At 46.4% G+C, this 19,160-nt stretch overlaps 1 protein-coding gene across 1 annotated transcript in view; it reads left to right on the top strand.

The window, feature by feature from the left end:
• ABCA1 (ATP binding cassette subfamily A member 1) overlaps window positions 1-19,160 on the top strand; it is a 122,345-nt gene that overhangs the window by 86,600 nt on the left and 16,585 nt on the right. The window contains exons 20-36 of the mRNA XM_090274517.1: window positions 481-612; window positions 1,418-1,560; window positions 1,773-1,910; window positions 2,756-2,976; window positions 4,224-4,296; window positions 5,169-5,371; window positions 6,486-6,534; window positions 6,724-6,837; window positions 7,942-8,090; window positions 9,734-9,858; window positions 11,134-11,232; window positions 13,791-13,980; window positions 14,975-15,069; window positions 15,902-15,934; window positions 16,878-16,983; window positions 17,782-17,856; window positions 18,385-18,554. Coding sequence (XP_090130643.1) covers window positions 481-612; window positions 1,418-1,560; window positions 1,773-1,910; window positions 2,756-2,976; window positions 4,224-4,296; window positions 5,169-5,371; window positions 6,486-6,534; window positions 6,724-6,837; window positions 7,942-8,090; window positions 9,734-9,858; window positions 11,134-11,232; window positions 13,791-13,980; window positions 14,975-15,069; window positions 15,902-15,934; window positions 16,878-16,983; window positions 17,782-17,856; window positions 18,385-18,554 — 2,115 coding nt within the window. The remainder of the gene's footprint in view (window positions 1-480; window positions 613-1,417; window positions 1,561-1,772; window positions 1,911-2,755; window positions 2,977-4,223; window positions 4,297-5,168; window positions 5,372-6,485; window positions 6,535-6,723; window positions 6,838-7,941; window positions 8,091-9,733; window positions 9,859-11,133; window positions 11,233-13,790; window positions 13,981-14,974; window positions 15,070-15,901; window positions 15,935-16,877; window positions 16,984-17,781; window positions 17,857-18,384; window positions 18,555-19,160) is intronic.

The following is a 19,160-nucleotide window of genomic DNA, read 5'->3' as shown; positions in this document are numbered from 1 at the left end:
ATCCATTGCAAAGGATATATCATTGAGGGTGACCTTATTTTCCTATTTTATCTTTTTTTAAATGCAAAATCTATATATTATGAACATTGCAGAAAATCTTTTAAAAAGGTGTACAAAAATCCCACTACTTAAGACCGACAAAATGCTTTTTATCTTTGAATAATTTCTTACCATTATTTTATCTGGACATGATCTTAGGCAGACAAAATGTGTGTCTTAAAGTGTATTTTCCATTGCAACTTGGAATTCATGTAAAAAATGCTCATACTGAAATGGCCATTTCCAGCGCGTGGGCCCACTCCCAGTTATTCATTAAAACGAAGGTTTCTTTGCTTTGTGGGATGTCAGAGTCCACTAGGAAGGAACGGGGGGGGTGGGAGGAGGGCGATGCTTGATGCACCTGGAATGCGCCGGGAATGGAGCATTTCTGGGGAGGCAGGGTTAATGCTGACACCTGTACTTCACAATTTTTGTCCTCAGGTCAATCCTGACAGGGCTGTTTCCTCCCACCTCGGGCACCGCCTACATCCTGGGGAAGGACATTCGCACTGATCTGAGTACCATCCGGCAGAACCTGGGAGTGTGTCCCCAGCACAATGTGCTGTTTGACATGTGAGTACCAGCAGGCACACCGAGGAGCAGGACCTCTCAGGATGTGTGTGCCCTAAGTCGTGGGTGGGGTAGGACTAAGCGTTTGATGTTCTCTGGTGAGGCAGGCTTTGCCTGGGCGTTTTAAGACCTAGTTGTCCTTTGATTTTAGGAAAAGGAGGAGGTAGACTGCGTGGGAGACGCTGCATCAGTCCAGGCAGGGACGGGGGCTTGGGAAGTGGTGCTCTCCGTTGCTGTCCTCCAGGAGCATCAGTTGGCCCATCCTTTCTCCTGCCACACCCCTCCCTGAGGCTGGCTTTCCCCATCAGCCATAAGGGGCCCCCAAGGGCCCTCCTGGTGGAGCAGAGGAAGACCTGAGCTCTGTAACCTTGGCCAAGGACTTTTTTCCCTCTGAGCCCCAATTTCCTTTAACATAAAGTGAGCATCTCAAGCTCATGTCCTCCACAGGGGTCTGTCTCCCTTCTCTCAGGGTCTGAGGTCCTCTGAAGTTTACGGGGGCTGCTCCAGATTAATGCAGAGCCAGCTTCTTGCTTGGGGTCCTCTGAGGACTTGTAGTTGCCTGATGGCCTGCTCGGAAAGGTTGGAAGTAACCTGTCACATCTCAGCTTCAGTATCAGAAGCAGCTCATGGGGTTGCTTACTGCTGTCTTCCTGGAATCCTTCCTGAAGTTTATTTTTCAGAAGTTGGTTAAGTTAAAAAAGGGTGCGGGAAAGAAACATGTGCCCATGCCCTTCTCTTCTGGGTCAGGAGGCACTGTATTCTAGTGCGTCCTGCAGGCCCCAGGACTGACCTGCCCCTCTGTTCCCAGGCTGACTGTCGAAGAACACATCTGGTTCTACGCCCGCCTGAAAGGGCTCGCCGAGAAGCCTGTGAAAGCGGAGATGGAGCAGATGGCCCTGGATGTCGGCTTGCCACCCAGCAAACTGAAAAGCAAGACCAGTCAGCTGTCAGGTGAGGCTCAGAGTCCCTCCCCTCCCCCCTTCTCCTATACATGCACCCCCCCCCCCAAACAGTTGCCCCAGGGTCCCCTACTGGGAGGGGGGCTCAGAACCATGTCCCTGGCCTGTCCCAGACGGCCTATGCGCCTCCATTCTTCTCTCACCACCTCTGCCTTAACTCGTTGTCTGGCGCTGGTCCTCAGCCTGCCTCTCTCTTCCTTATAGGTGGAATGCAGAGAAAGCTATCTGTGGCCTTGGCCTTTGTTGGGGGATCCAAGGTTGTCATTCTGGATGAACCCACAGCTGGCGTGGATCCTTACTCCCGCCGGGGCATATGGGAACTCCTGCTGAAATATCGACAAGGTAAACGATGTGCATTTATTCCGTGTCATAGCTCGTGGATGTTCTTGCTAGAGCAACAAAATTGCTTCTCAAGGAAAAGGGGGAACTTGTTTCCTTAAAGCTCTGTGATCACCCTTAATGTGGAGGTGGGAGTCCTGGTTTATCAGATGCTTAAAGCTTATGCTTCCATTACCTAGGGGCCCACAAAGAGAAAGGAAACAGGGATAAAGGTCACCTCCTCTGGGCACCCCCCGGCCCCCAGCACCATTTCTAGCAAAAAACTTACCCACGTGTCTTATAACCGTGTGCCCTACAGACTGAGGTTCCCAAGAGCAGAGGCTGTGCCTTTGTTCATCTCGGTCCCCAACACAGTGCGTTAAATATGTTTGTTGAAAGAGTGGATGAATAAATGAGTTGGGGTGGGGGGAGGCACAGGAGCATGATTGGCAATCTGCTCAGAGATACAGAAGATATGGAAGGTTACCACCTGTGGTAACATAATGCAACGTATGGGCTTTGGACTAGCTCTGGTTGGCCCAGAGACCTAGGAAAAATCATTTAACTTTTCTCCATCTCTTTATAGTAGTGCTGACCTCGTAGCGGATCACGTTAAGTAAGAATGTGTATAGGCTGCTTAGTGCACTGCCTGGCAGGTGGTAGCTCCGAGATGTTGCTGTTTTTATTTTTATGAGGATGCAGTAGCGGTCCTCACTCACAGCCTTGCCTTTGTCAGGGTCATGACCACACAGGCTTCCAGGGCCTTCTCCTTGCCTCCCCCTGCTAATAGTTTTTCAGTTCTATCCACTTCAGTCAGTGGGAACTGACAGGTGTCTCCTACCCCGTGCCCTTGTGCTTGTGCCCGACAGGCCGCACCATTATTCTGTCCACACACCACATGGACGAGGCGGACATCCTGGGCGACAGGATTGCTATCATTTCCCATGGGAAGCTGTGCTGTGTGGGCTCCTCCCTGTTTCTGAAGAATCAGCTGGGAACGGGCTACTACCTGACCCTGGTCAAGAAGGATGTGGAATCCTCCCTCAGCTCCTGCAGAAATAGCAGTAGCACTGTGTCGTACCTGAAAAAGGTGAGCTGCGGTGTCCGTGCTGGGCTGGGGCTGCGTCTGGGTCTGGGGAGTCAGGACTTGCTGGCTGTGAATGGCTGCTCTGCCTCCACCCCACTCTGCCATGTTGACGCTGCCCTCTCTGCGCTGTGGTCCCTTTGGAGTCACATCAGACCGCATATGTGGAAAGCTCAGGAGACTTCTGTTCCCATCAAGCTAGCTCTGTTGGGTCCCATTTTCTTTTTCCTATGGAAGCACATAGGATGAGTGATGGAGAAGGTCCTCAGAGGACTCTATTATGTGGAAGAGAAGAGACTTGTTAAGAGTTAAGAGCCTTGACTGCAGAATGCCCTGCTGTTTCTGCCCATTACCTTGAAATGTCATTGACTTTACCTTTTAAACTGCAAAGCAGCAAACATTTACTGAGCACTGATTTCATGCCAGGCACTCACTTTAGCGGACTCTGGGCATAAAAGAAAATAACGATGATAATTAATTCTTTGCAGCATTTGTTGTTACTTATGCATTTTTTAAAAAACATCATCTCAAAGTGCAGAGTAGTAACCCTGGGAAGAAGATACTGTAATTACTGTCCGAGATGAGGAATGTAAGGCTTGCAGTGACTTGCTGGTTTATTGGAGTTCACCCAGCAGGTAAATAATATAAGTGGGGCCAGAAACCAATATTCAAGTATGTTTTCCGCTGTACAACAGTCCGTGCCTGAGATTTGTGTGTTGAAACCAGTGGCACCTAAAATGTTTACATCCCAAGCCACCTTGAACTCCTGTCCTTTTATGTACCTTTTCACTAGTACCTGGTTACTCCAGGCGTGGTCTGAGAACCAGCCACGTCGGGGATCACTTGGGAGCTTGCTAGAAATGCAGAAACTTGGGCCCAACTCATACCTACTCAGAATCTACATTTCAGCCAGGTGTCCTGGTGATTAAACACACACACCAGCTTGAGGAGCACTGAAGTCGACTGGTAGCCAGGTAAACGCCATGCCTCAGGTGGCCGACGAATGCCCGCCTGTGGCATTCACACTCAGGCCACAGTTCTGTTAGCTCTGCTTGCTGGCTTTCTACTCCAGGAAGGGAGGCTGTCTGACAGCGGCCTCAAAGCCATGGCCGCCCCGTGCATGCCTCTCAGGAGATGCTTTATGGTCTGGCTCTCACCCAGCAGAGCCTCTCAGAAGCCCTCCCTGGCCACGGTGGCGGCGGCTGTGCCTTGCTTGGCCCCTGACCCATTCTCACCTCCTTCTTTGCCATCAGGAGGACAGTGTTTCTCAGAGCAGTTCTGATGCTGGCCTGGGCAGTGACCATGAAAGTGACACGCTGACCATCGGTAAGGATTCTGGGGTTTCTTATTCAGGTGGTGCCTGAGCTCCCCCCAGCTGGGCAGAGTGGAGGCAGAGGAGGAGAGGTGCAGAGGCTGGTGGCACTGACTCAAGGTTTGCTGCGGGGCTGGGGCTGGGGCTGGGCGGCCGTGGGAGAGGGTGCTGCTTGGTGGCAGGTTGGCCTAACGCTTGCTGGGAAGCCTGGGGCTTGGTCTGGGAATGGACAGGGCAGTGTCCCAGCGAGCTGAGATGATTAGGGGTGAGGGGGTCCCTTAGAGGGGGTGGATCTGGCTGAATACTGGGGCCCAGGGATGCGGAGCTAAGGGCGAAGCCAGTGAGCAGGGACGAGAGCTTAGGACCTACAGAGGGTGTGAGCCCAGGAGGTCAGGACTGGCCTGGTGGGTTTTGCTCTGGAAGTGTCCATGAGAGGCCAGTGTCACCAGTACTGTATATTGGACAGAAGACTTTACCACGGTCATCTCTGCCCAGTCCTAATAGCCGACACTTTCTAGGAAGACTTCTCTAGCTATGCACTGTTTGATTAGCCTTCTCTTGAGGTAACTAGAAGGAGCCTTCTTTAAAGGTTAGGGAAGGGTGAAGAGTCTTTTAAAGTTTGTTTCGTCAAGTTTTCCATTGAGGAATCCTAGAGTGGAGGCAGTAGACACCAGGCTTTCATTTTACAAGTGTCTGGTTTTGGTGATACATAGTCCTTGTCCCCAGGGACTCAGGCCACAGATGAACATGTGGAGGGACTTAAGTATCTGAGACAGGTGTGGTGTATGGCCAGTGGGATAGGCAAAGGGAGAAGGCAGGGGATGGCCGGCCCTTCACATGGGGCCGCTGAGTTGGCTCAACCATCCTCGCGCTTTGGTCTCTACAGACGTGTCTGCCATCTCCAACCTCATCCAGAAGCATGTGGCCGAGGCCCGATTGGTAGAAGACATTGGGCACGAGCTGACCTATGTGCTGCCCTATGAAGCTGCCAAAGAGGGAGCCTTTGTGGAGCTCTTCCATGAGATTGATGACCGGCTCCCAGACCTGGGCATCTCTAGTTATGGCATCTCAGAGACAACCCTGGAAGAGGTGAGTTAGAATTTAGCAGGGCCAGCAGTCTGAGGGCTGGACGTGCAGCCTCCATGTCCACTGGGAACAAGATTCCCAGGGAACTTGCCATTGAGTCCTTAGATCTTCGGCATCTGGGTAATCTGGGTCCTGGTTAACCCATTAAGGTTGTAGTGGGAAATAGTAGGAAAGAAGTATTAGAATTGCTCCCTGGTGTGACTGTGTCTTGCCATGCACAAGAGATGGCGAGCATTTGTGGAAAATCTCTGTGCCACGTGCAAAGCTTGGTGTCTTTTTAAAAAATCATTATAACTTCGTTTAATCCTCATAACAAGATGAGAAAGTGGATACTCAGAATGCTGAGCTAGGATTTGAATCAGGGAATTTGGGCTGCAGAGCCCATATTATTTTTATTGTGCAGCAGCAATACCTCCCTTTAGAGACACAACATCACAGGCCTTGAGGGCTGGATGGGATATCAAAGTTGTCTGGCCCAGTGGTCCCCAAGCTTGACTGTGCAGCAGTATCATTTGGGGATATTATTGACAATAAAAATTCCAAGGCTCAGCTCCAGGTTTTTTCCGTCAGAATTTCTGGAGGTGAGGCCTCGACGCTTGTGCTTTTACTGCCTGCTCCCTAGGCAGTGGTCTGTAGATCAGAGTATGGAAATCATCGGCCTAGTCCAGGTTTTCTTCTGAGGTTTGAATCCCTGCCAGCACATTTCTAGAGACGGGGGGACGCATGGTCTCCTGATCATCCTGTCCTGGATAATGCGTCACAGTGCTAGCCCCCGCAGATATCTGGGGCCATACCCCTGGGAGAAGCCACTTGGCTCCTTCTCTTTAGGCTCGGAACGAATTTCTTCTGCTGCCCTGTCCTAATACTGTAGCCTTCATGTGGAAATGATTGTTGGATTGATAGTCTTACCACTGAGGATATGTTCTTTGGTAAAACAAAACAAAACAAAATGGCTTCTCTTCCAAGTGATTCTGACAAAGTGGAATTAATAAATGAAGCTTCTACGTTTTTGTCTTTAGGGTCTAGCATACCATCTAATAAAGTAATAATCATAACAGTGGTGGCTGCTGTCATCACATGGTGCTTACAATATTCTCAATTACTCTTTATTTTTCAGATCTTTCTCAAAGTGGCTGAAGAGAGTGGGGTGGATGCTGAGACCTCAGGTAATTCTCTGGGACTGCGCGCTCCAAGCTGTGCCTCCTGCAGGCTGTCTTAGCTCAGCCGTGTTATGCCTTTCCCTTCGAAGGAATTGTTTCAGTACATCCTTATTTTTAGTGCACAAGTTTGCTATGGATGTAGAGAGTTTATTTCATTACAAATAAAATGTGGGAATTCTTTCCCCTTGCCTTCAGATGGCACTTTGCCAGCGAGACGAAACAGACGGGCCTTCGGGGACCGGCAGAGCTGTCTCCGCCCCTTCACTGAAGACGATGCTGTTGATGCCAACGATTCTGACATAGACCCAGGTCCGTTTGGGCGAGATCTGTGTTCCGCTGCTTGAAAGTGACTTTTTCTCTTTTGTTCTTCTCTGGTGTTATCTTTTGGTGGCCTTGAACCAGGGTGATAGATGCCTGCAGGGTCCAAAGGGAAGTGAGAAAATGAGAAAAGCCGCTTTCCTTTTCCCAGTGTTGTATGTGCGGTCGAACCTGAAAGAGCCTGGCCTCATCACTGCCTTCACTGTGCTGAGATCTTCCTCTCAAGATACACGTCAAAAGACGATCCCATTGGGGGAAAAGGGGACAACTGTAATTGAAAAACCAAAAAAAAAAAAAAAGACGATCCCTCCATCCTCTGAATCCATTTATTATCTTTTTTGTAGACCCCTGGTTTCTTGCATACATTAGGTGGTTTGATGATTGACTAAATATTCTTTGAATGGATGGATGATTTTGAAAGACTTAACTGTCCCCTCGACTTAGTTATTTTGGACAAGTGTGTCTCCCTGTGTGTTTGATTGGGAATGGAGGAAGGGAGGTAAGAAATGAAGCAGATACTGGTAAGATGTCAAAGCACTACAGCTAGGAATCGTTTGTTTAAGATGAAGATTCTTATAATTAATTTTTAGGAATGGAAACCTTTCTGGCTCTCCCTGCTTATGTGAGTGTATGGCTCGCCTGTTCTCCCTGACTTCAGACACTGTCTGTACTTAGATCACTTGAATGTGTCTACCTTTTACCAAAAGTATAATAGATGGAAGACAAATGATCATGGTGTGCTCTCCAGCATGTCAGCCTATGTACATAATCTGTTTCATAGAATATTCCCTAAGTAATTGAGGGTGACTTGATTCATCTGAAAGACTGGATGTAACACCCAGTCGTGTGTGGAGACAGCTGTCTCAAGGCAGCTTAATTTTCTGCACTCATCAGACAAGAACCAAAAGGCAGAGCCTGCTGCGGTTGCACATTTGGGGCCCTAACATTGTCTTGGATGTGAAAGCCCTTTACTTCTGAAATACTTTTACCTTCAACTTCAACCTCCCAGGAGGTGCTGAAGATACTGGAGGGAGGAGCATGGTGATGTCAAAGTGCTGAAGATAGTAGGTGACCTTCAGTGTCGGCTTTTTGCAGAATCCAGAGAAACAGACCTGCTCAGTGGGATGGATGGCAAAGGCTCCTACCAGGTGAAGGGCTGGAAACTCACACAGCAACAGTTCGTGGCCCTGTTGTGGAAGAGGCTGCTGATTGCCAGACGGAGTCGGAAGGGATTCTTCGCTCAGGTGAGAAGTGCTGTTCTGGGCCAAGGACTCGAGCCTCCTGGGTGGGCTGCAGGCTTCCTGACCAGTGAAGGCAGGGTACCATGGTGATTATGATATGGATGCTGAAGCCAGATTATCTGTGTTTCACCCCCAGTTCTGCTTCTTGTTGCCACTCATGTAACTGCTGGCAAGTTACTTCTCTGTGCCTTGATCTCATCTGTAAAATTGGGATAATAATATAGTACCTGTGACACATAGTTGTTATAAAGATTAAAATGAGAAATACTTAGGGTGGGCCTCACATTCATAATTACTGTGTGTGTGTGTGTATGTGTGTATTGTAGAGGAGAGCATACTGAGGATAAGGTTAGAAAAATTAGCTGGGCAAATTAAACTTTCATGACTTGAAGGTGATATGACCAGTGCACTTGGCATAATCAACATATTGGAAACTTGATTTTTCTCTAAATGATGTTTAACTGCAAACTGATAGAAAAGATAACCAGAGAGGTCAGAAAATGTTGACAGAGAAGACTCATCACATTATTGCCTGCATGTTAGTGTTTGCACGCTAACTCACTAGGTTAGAAGGGGTAAGTTATTCCTCTCCAGAAAAATCAGCAAGTATAAAGAGTCTGCAGAGATTCTTCCATGCAGAGTATAAATTTGAATCATACAAACCTGGATTTGAATTCTGGTTCTGCTACTTATTGGCTGTGTGAACTGGGACAAGTTACTTAGTCTCTCTGAGCCTTGGTTACCTTGTTTGTTGACTGGTATAATGATACTACTCCTTAGGGTTGTAATGATCATTAGATAAGAGAATTCTCTTAACTGTACCTTTCCAATGAATTAATCACTCAGTGATAATTTTCAGCATTGAAACCCAGAACATTAGAACCATGGGTATCATTTGAATCTTTAAAGTTTGTTTTTTTTAAGGAAGAATAAATTTCTCAGGAATAAGTAGAGAATTAGAGTTTACTTATAAAGGGTGTACAAGTTATGGCTTTCAGAGAAGGTACGAGTGTGAAGTTTGAGGTGGTTTAATAAGGACTTAGATAATTATACTTTTTGAGGCCATGGGGGAGACAATGGTGGTTATTCCCTTTCAATGGAGATGTTGCTGTAGAGTGGTTTTATCACAATATCATATCTGAATGGGTCTGCTAGTCTCAGGCCACAGATTATGAATGAGAAAACCAAGGCCAGCGGGGGAAGTGACTTGACTTAGACAGAACCAAGTTCTGGTCCTCTGGCTCCCAGTCCAGGGCTTGTTTGCTCAGCTTTCCTGAGCTGAGCTGGGTTCATGGCTCAGTGTGGTCTTTCTCAGATTGTCAGGGGGAAGAGGGCAGGACCCAGTGTTCCAGATCACCCTGACATGTGACACTGTTTACTCTCAGCGTGGTGCCCCAGCCAGATGGCCATAGCCTCTTGCCTTGTGCTTCCAGCTTTCAGCAATGCCCTGGAGGGAAGAGGTTTAATTTACAGGTTCCAGGCTTCCAACCTGCCAACAGTGCCTTGGCAGTTTGGCCATGGGTCTTGTACTCCTCATCTATGCACAGGCTGGTCTTGGGGGGCTGGCTGGATTCATGGGGGCTCGTCCTATGGCTGGCTGCCTTTCTAACATTTGTCCCTTCCTCCTCTCCCCTCTGGCTATATAGATTGTCCTGCCAGCAGTGTTTGTCTGCATTGCCCTGGTGTTCAGCTTGATTGTGCCGCCCTTTGGCAAGTACCCCAGCCTGGAACTTCAGCCCTGGATGTACAGCGAACAGTACACGTTTGTCAGGTATGTATTTGCCTTCTATGCCCAAGGAAAGAGCAGAGCTCAGGCAAACCAAGGGTCTGTGCTATGCTGAGGGCCAGCGGAAAGGGGACTCAAGAATCACACAGTGGACTGGATTTTACCATCTGGGGCTGAAGCCTCTACACAAACTAATATTATATGCAAAGGATATCAGTGAGCAAAACCTGAAGAATAGGCCAGTCTCTTATTGCCACATTTGAGTTCCTTTCCTTCTCTTCATACTGCTGTTGTCAGGAACAGATATGTGTTTTACGTAAATAATCTCCCCTTGCCAAAAAAAAAAAAAAAAAAAAAAAAAAATCTATGATTGGGCTATAATATATCTAGATTTTCATAGCTGTGTTTTAATTTTGTGGTTTAACACAGGGCTTCCAGACACTGCCAATGCTGTATTTTTTGTACAGTACGATTTGTGTATTTACTATCTAGTCTTCTAAGTTGTAGATATTAGCTCGTATTTGTGCTTTAGACAAAAATACCAGCTCCTCTATGACAATCTAGTGTGTTAAACAAAAGGAAAAAGAATTTCTCCATCTCGTTACACAGGCGTTTTCTTCAGTCCTGTGGTATTTGTAGTGTTTCAGTGATGTAAAAGAGAAGCTAAAAAAAAACAAAAAAACCCCAGAACCCCACAGAAAAAATTCATAACCATGTGAATCAGTCTCTTTTTCTCTGACCCCCACCCTTCCTTCCTATTTAGTGCACGTTTACTTTATTCTTTCCTTTCCCAGGTGTTGACCCGCGTTGCCCAGGGCTGTGGAAGGTGGGCTTGCTTTGTGTGTGTAACCTGAGCTTATTATTGTCTGTGTCCCAGTTGTCATGTGAACAGGCAGCCAATAGAGTCTTCCTGCCCTTCCCTAGAATAATCTGGTTATCTGTGCCCAGTGGGTAATGTGAAAGTATTTTTGAAAATACTTATCCTTAATGAATTCATTTACTTCATGTTAAAATATGTATGTCATTATGTATAATTATGTGTTACACGTGCGTGCATGCACGCGCGCGCACACACACACACTCTTCTGTACATATAACTTATTTACACAGCTCCACTTTGGAGCGCTGTGTGTTACTGTGATACCAAATATATGGCCTGAGTCTGAGCTCTGTGTGGGTGGGCTCTGTTTTATTCACTTCTGTTTTGAGCTTGGCCCACAGGAAGTACTTAATAAAGTATTTATTTTTAAGACACTTTTCTTCCTTCGAATTTATGGTTTCAATGATGTGCTGAGCTGGCTGCCTCTTGTGTACCCACAGTAATGACGCGCCTGAGGACAGGGGCACCCAGGAACTCTTGAACGCCCTCACCGGCGAGCCGGGCTTCGGGACGCGGTGTATGGAAGGAAACCCAATCCCGTGAGTGCCACTTCAGCTCCGGCACCCTCCGCACTGCCTTCTGTGCTTGTCGCCGGCTTTGGTCTCTACTGCACTGCATTGATCAGTGGTGTGCCACACTGTGACTGCCATCATTTGCCCTTTGAAGCATTTTTTTATGTTTAAAAAGATGATAGAGTAATTTAATAAGACCATCTAGGAACAAATGTAACAGGCTAGGAGACTATAGCAAAGCAAATGACTATAGATGCTTGTTTACTACTTTAGAAATTAATGTTTAATTTAAATAGCACTTCATACTTACTGATCAAATGTTTTTCCCTTCTCCCTTCCCACCCCCCGACTCCTCTTCCTCCGTGCAGAGATAGGCTGCCTTATATATAATTTGCAGTTTTGCTTATCAGCTTCTTTACTTTAATAGCCCGAAAAGATGACGTAGTTTGTCTTTATAAAAGTAAACATTTTCTTCTTTTAGGGTTACATAGTTTTACTGTATTCTCCTTCAAGATTCTTTAAAAAAAAAAAAGAGTAGGCAGTGTATAAATAAATCCAGTTAAATACCTGTAGACAAAGTAGGTGTGCGGGGAAGGTCTCTCCAGAGGTTTTAGTGAGTAAGGACATGGAGCGAAGTGAGCTCGTGGGAGAGCCCGGTGATGGTGGAGGGGGGTCCACGTTTCCAGGCTCAGGTAGAAATTGCAGTTGAGGTTGTTAACCACCAACTGAGGAGTTAAGGAGAGTGTGGGAAGGTGCGGCCACGCTGAGGAAGGGCTAACAAACTCCAGGTTTTAAAGGGAAGATACTCACCCTGCCAGACTCCCAGACCAGTGAGCATGACACCTGTGTACGCCAGGCGGTGGAGCACGTTTCCGAACGGATAGCTATTATGTACTTGTTATGTCTTATTAAGTGGATACTTACTAAGTGTTTGTTAGTACTTACTATTTAATGGGTAGTAAATCCTAGCAGCTAATATCAACTCCTAAAGAATAAGATGACTAAAGTGGAGAAGGACAAGGAGACATCCTGTCTGGATTTTATAAGACTTTCGAGGAGATCCAACTTGGAAGTTTTGCAGGCGACGCAGAAGACTGAGATGAGGTGATAACAGACTTAGATGGATTCCTCACCTGCCAGCTGGACAGTGTGGACGCCTAGGTTAATGTCAGCCTAGCGAGGACTGGTCGGAGCTGGGTCTCAATTGAGATCTCACCTACGGAGACAAAGGAGGCAGGACCCGGGCATCGGAGGGGTCCTGGCCTTGGGGCCGAGCACCACTGAACGTGGGTCGGGGGCAGTCTGATGTAAGGGCCCCGCTCTGGAAACTTTCAGGATTTTCAGAAAGCAGCGGCACGAAGGGATGTTTGACCGGAACATTTACCTGTGGCATTGACCTTGGTCTCAGCCCATCATTGTGTGAACGGTTTAGAATGTGAGATTTAGGAGAGCACTGTGTCCTAGAAGTTCCCATTTCACTGGGGGCACTTGACAGAGAACTAGGGAGCCAGCCCCAGAACTGTTCATTTGCTCCAAGAATAATTTAAAGACTCTGGCTGTGCTTTAAATTGTAGAATTTTGGAGCTGGAAGAGATCCTAGAAATGGCTTGTTGAAATATGACTTGTTGAAACAAGTCATTCTATGCTTTCATTTTATTGGAGGAGAAAACAGGCCCGAGAAGGCAAGTGACTGGATGATCTCACAGTAATTCAGGGCTCAAGTGAGGCATAAAGGCTTTGTCTGTTGTCACCAGGGGCTTGCACACAACCTAGCTCTTCATGTACCCATCGCTCTCACCCCCATTCAACCCAAGTTCTCTCCTTGCTTTGAGACATAGGTGAATCTTGACATTCTCTACCAGACGATCCGCACATTGAGCATCACATTGAGACTTCTTCCCAGGCCGATGTCATCTGGCTCCTGCCTCCTTCTCTTCTTCACAGCTTGTCACATTCCAGCCACACTGTGTTCCTTTGTCCCTGAGACAGAAAACTCAGGGCCTTTGCACCTGCACTTCCTGTTGCTTCTGCTTGTAATGTTCTTTCCCTCCAAATGTCCGCCTGGCTGTTCTCCCTCATTGGTTATATTTTGGCCAAAGTATAGCAAAGTATAGCATCTTTCAGTGGCTCCTTTCTTACCAGTCACTTTCCCTGTATCTTGCTACATTTTTGGCCATCTTAAGATTATATTACTTAGTTGTTACCTACCTCTTTGATGGGAACACAAACTCCGTGAAGGCAGGTACTTTATCTTGTTCACTCTAGACTTTCAAATGTGCAGAAGAGTGTCTGGTATTAGAGTTGATGCTCGATGAATAGTTTGGAGAGAACACATGGGTGAGTGATCGAATGTTGGTGGGTTGGATCGACTGCAGTCTGGTCCACAAGCATTTAGGCCCTCTTTGCAGTCCATTGTTCTTATTTGTGAAGTGAGTTTGCAGCTTACAAGTATATGGAGAGATCAAATAGTCAAATGGGGAGAGAGGGAAGCTTATCTGCAGTTATTGGTGGATCCTGCACTCCTGAGGCAACAGGAAAGGCCAGGCCCTCTTGGGTGACCCTACCCTTGCTGTCACCTTTTGCAGAGACATGCCCTGCTTGGTTGGGGAGGAGGAGTGGACCACTGCCCCAGTTCCCCAGACCATTATGGACCTCTTCCAGAATGGGAACTGGACGATGGAGAACCCCTCACCCGCCTGTGAGTGTAGCAACGACAAAATCAAGAAGATGCTGCCCGTGTGTCCCCTGGGGGCTGGCGGGCTTCCTCCTCCACAGGTGAGTCCCTCACAAGGTAACAGAGCAGATGGGGTGCAGGGTGGGCTAGGGAAGAAGGGATGGATGACATATCAGGAGGGTCTCTTTTAGTCTTGATCTTAATTCTTTTCATAGGGAAAAACACGTGAGTTTTGAGGGGATAGAACTTAAACCACGTTGTTCCTAATATCTGAGGGAGCTTAGCCTGTTTCTTTATTTTGAAAAGTCAGCCTAGGTTACTTGTTTGAGTTAAAACCAGAATGCAACATTCTGGATCAGTGGGCCATGGAAGACACACTGTGGTCTTTCCCAGAGTGGTGGTGTCAAGGACAGACCATGACAGATCCATCTCTATCCCAGGCTCTGCCACCAGTGTGCTGGTCACCTGCTATAGGCCACTTTGAGTCCCTGGGCCTGTTTCCTCACGTCCGAATTAGGGAAGCCGGCCCATGACAGTTCTGCATTTTACCAACGCCGACTGTCTCTGAGAGTGAGTGTGTGATGTGGTTCTGAGTCATTCTTTTCTGAGAACAATTTTAGGGTGAGGCTTGCTTGTGATAGCTCTCTGCTGCTTCGTCAGCATCCAGGTTGCAGGGCGAGGACAAGCAACTTTAAATGGGTGTGCGAACTTGAGAAGCTCTGTTTCTCTCTCTTTAAAATAATAGCTAATCTATTCATCAGTATAACCATTGAACAAAAGAATTCACTAGGCATAGTCCATGATACTACTCCCTAAAAACCTTTTGTGGAGAACCATATTTTATTAACTGTTGTTGAGTTGTCCAGAATAATTCCCTGGGGCACTTCTTGGCTTAGCATAAGTATATGGCCAGAGCCAAGGGCAGAATGAATTGGGCTTTGGTGGTTGGCTTGCTGGTGCCTGGGACTTGTGAGTAGGGTCTGGTCACACTGTGGTACATGCTTGAGGGACATGTGTCAGTATAGTTCATAATTTGCTTTTTGTCTCAATTCTGGTCCATAAAAACACATGTGCTTGGATTTTCTGTGATAACAGAGAAAGCAGAACACTGAGGACACCCTTCAGAACTTGACGGGAAGAAACATTTCAGATTACCTGGTGAAGACTTACGTGCAGATCATAGCCAAAAGGTCATTATTCACTAAACTTGGTCTTTGCTTTCTCATTGCTGATCAGAGGAATGTGAGTCCTAAAAATAGTAGGCTGAGTGGTGGGGGAGACATCATATTTTGACCTGATGACAAGATGAGAATTATTATGAACATTCAGCTTCAAGATTAAGTCTGCCTGGTTCCAGAATGAAAATAAATCTGGATTCAAATACTAATTCTGCCACTTACTAGCTCTTTGACCAGGGGTAGCCTGTTATCCTTTTAAAGCCTTAGTTCATGTAAAATGTGAAAGTAATGTTGCTCTTATGGGTTTGTTGTGAGGACTGCATGAATAACATACATGAGTACCTCGCAGAGATGGTTGTGGAGCCTTGGAAGAGCCATGTAGTTCCCTGGGCATTGGCAAAATGTTGAGTACTTAGCTGATGCTCAGAAAATGTTTGCTCTGGTTTCCTTCCCATTGATCTGGTTATTTGGGCTTCTTGAGAGTTCTCAGTGACTTTAAATAACAGTTACTGTGAGTTGGAAAAGAAAGAGGCATAAACTCTTCATATGGCATCCATAATTGATGTATTACTTTGAATTTCAAAAGTTTCTACTTTGATCACATCTTTGTCAATAAGTTGGTTTCTGAATTGGTTTAATCCAAGGCATGGTTTTCATATACCTAAGTTTTTAAGAATGGGAGCAGAAACAGCATGCTGATTAGGGCTATAACCACCAGCCTGATCATAGCTTTATTTCTGCCGCTTTGTTGTATCCTCAGGTAGATAGTTACTTCCTTTGTATCATCAGGCATAGGGTCAGTGTTTCTTTGAACTGACTTTTGGTTTGCCTTTGCCTCCTGCAGCTTGAAGAACAAGATCTGGGTGAATGAATTTAGGTAAGTGGCCTCTTTCTGTGCTTTCCTTTGCTTTCCCTGGACTCCTGTAGTTCAGGAGGATGATTTTGATGCCAGTGTCTTGGGATTCTGGGAAGTCGTTAGTGTTGGGATTGTATTGCCCTTAATGTTTCTGCTCACTGCCAAGCTGCCACTTCAGAGGCATCTGAAACTGGCATCCTGCCTGATTTCCTCACGCAGACTCAGAAGTTTCTTATGAGTCTCTAGCGACTTAATGGGAAGCACTATGTTGTGAAAGGCATACATATGCTAACTAGACTATGCCCCCACATCAGATTTCCCCGGGGCCTCTTCGATGAAATAAGGGGCATCAAAACCATTTATTTTCACTCTGCTTCAACTCACTTATCCCTCTGGGTTTTGAAGGAACGGGTGGGACCAGGGAAGAAAAAAAGGAAGAATCCTTGAAGCTAATTAACACCTTATGAAAAATGGGACAATGTATCTGGCCGCCTCATGACTTGTTTCTTTGACACTGCTTTCCACTCTTTGCCTTTTTCCCGAGGTTCAGAACCCACAGAACTCTTAGCAGAGCAGACTAGGGCTCCCAGAGTTGTCCTTATGCCAGGAAAGAGTCAAGGCTCCTCTAGCCTCTCTGGTCAGTGAGTGTCCCTCACTGCTTGTCCTGGCTTCCTGTTTGAATACCTTGAGGCACAAGTTCAGGCCTGAGCCACCAGGGTGGGAGGCGCTTCTTCGATATGAATGATCATTATTTCTGTCTATAATCAGGCCCAGATCCTTCCTACTTGGGCAGGAGCCATAAGGGTAAAGATAGAGGTTGTCAAATTCTTTAGAGAATGTCAAGTTGTAACTTTCCTTGAGTCTAACTTCAGTCCTGCTTCAAATAAAATACACGCAAGTGGCGTCTGTTAATGAGTGATGTGCACTGTGCTATCTATGTTTTAATGTCAGGCTGTTCCTCTAGGTACGGCGGGTTTTCCCTGGGTGCCAGCAATTCTCAGTCTCTTCCTCCAAGTCAAGAAGTTAATGATGCCATCAGGAAAATAAAGGAAATCTTGAATCTGGCCAAGGTACAGTATCTATCCCAAGACATGTCAGAAATGGGCTCAGGGTTGCTGGTGCATGGGAGCCGTTGGCAGGTAAATCTGGTCACCTAATACCTTATGGTTTGAGACTTACGAGTACAAAGTCGTCACCAGCTCTTAGTGTATTGTGCCGGCTAAGGCTGCGCTACGACTCAGTGACCATTTCCTCTCTGAAAGTGTAGACCAAAAACAAATCCAGAGATTAAAAATCTCTCACACTAACTTAAATTTATGAATTTAGCCAGTACGTAAATAAACTCAGCATCAAGCTTGCTTTTCTAAAACAATCACTGGTTAAACAAGAAATGAATCATTTTCTTTTAAGTTTTCATCAGGTTTTAGGACCCAATAAACATTCACCATTTCTCTGTATCTGTAATTTCCTATTTTCGAGTAAGATTTGGACACTGGGATCATAGACAGCAGTGATATTCCGAGTCTGTATCTCTGCTTTGGAGGCACCGACCCCATGAGTCGGATGTGTCTGCACGTTGAGTGTAGTCTTGGGTCTTAGGATGACGCCAGGGGAGCATTTTGAAGAATCCTCACCAACCAGTTTTAGAGAGACATCGGTGTCTTGGGACTTTGAATCACAGGGCTTGCCTGTGATTCCTTTAAGACTTGTGACCCGTAGCAACATCAGCGCGTTAGATTTCTGGTCTCTTGTTTCTCAGTGGCTTCAAATTTCATTTTAATGAACAAAGTAGGTGTGGTGCCCTCCCCAAGGTAGCTGTGTTGTTCTTAGGAGCCATTTCAACTGAGGCAGGTTTCTGTTGTTCACAGGACAGCTCTTCAGATCGATTCCTCAGCAGCTTGGGCAGGTTCATGACAGGACTGGACACAAAAAACAATGTCAAGGTAAAGCCCATTGTTCCAGTCACTTCTTGATGAATAATAATTGTTATGTTCCCTGAAGTACTTACCAGCTCAGGATGGCCCTGACGGGGCAGTCGTGACAGAGAGAGCAGTCTCGTAGGTTTGCCAGGGAGGACCTACAGTACAATGATTACGAGAATTCGTTTTGCCACCAGACATACCAGGCAAACTATTGTGACTTGGACCAAATTACTGAATCTTCTAAGTCTCAATTTCTTAATCTCTAAAACAGAGAGTAATCATGGCTCTCTCAAAGCTGGGGTGAAGATTAGGTGAGTCACTGGAAGAGGTAATGAGTACCGTAAAGAGATAAGGTAGCTGGCACCTTGCCTGGCCTTGGTGCTCCGCACACCCTCAGTGCTGTGATCACTTTGCCATGTTCTCTGACCATAATGTTTTGTTGTGGTGTGTGACCGGCATGTTTTTTTTTTTGTGTGTGTGTGTGTGTGCACCCACTTCCAGGAGCAGGGTTTGGAAGCATTATCTTATACTTGGTATGTTTTCTTTCAGGTGTGGTTCAATAACAAGGGGTGGCATGCTATCAGCTCTTTCTTGAATGTCATCAACAATGCCATTCTGCGCGCCAACCTGCAGAAAGGAGCGAACCCTAGCCAGTATGGGATTACTGCTTTCAATCACCCCCTGAATCTCACCAAGCAGCAGCTCTCGGAAGTGGCTCTGTAAGTGCAGCTATGTCTGAACAGGGCAGGTGGGGACGGGAGAGGGTATGGGGGAAGGAACCGTGAAGCTGGTGGTAGAGTAGCAGCTGGGGAAACACTTACTTTGTGGTGTGTCTGGGTTGGTCCCAGCTCAGGATAGACGACTTCTGCTTTATGAATTGGCTGGCAGGGATTAAAGTGCATAAGATAAATGACTCGTACATGTAAAAACCATGACCTTTAGGGAATTTGTATAAGGTAAGTTAAATTGCTAATAAAATCCTAAAAATATTTTAACTCACCATCAATACAGTGTTTAATAAAAAATCAGTTTCACTTGTTTTTATACCACTGGTTTTAAACTTGGTGAAAGATACTTTTATCAGCTTGTGTTTTGAAGGCCGGAATTGTGTGTGTATGTGTGCGTGTGTGACAAGTTAAAGCCAATAGGAAATAGGCCACGTGTATATAGCCCCTGGATATTCTATAGCCTTTGGAATCGTGAACATCTGGGTTTGAATCTGGTTTCTAAACTTTCTAGATGTATGATGTTAAACAAGGCAATTCATGTAAATTGCCAAGTCTAGCACTTGGTATATAGTTGGCATTCAACACACGTTGGGCCCC

The sequence above is a fragment of the Furipterus horrens genome, unplaced genomic scaffold (assembly GCF_987537825.1).
Source record: "Furipterus horrens unplaced genomic scaffold, mFurHor1.1.pri manual_scaffold_4, whole genome shotgun sequence".
Classification (NCBI taxonomy): domain Eukaryota; kingdom Metazoa; phylum Chordata; class Mammalia; order Chiroptera; family Furipteridae; genus Furipterus; species Furipterus horrens.
This window is presented reverse-complemented; position numbering and strand designations above follow the sequence as displayed.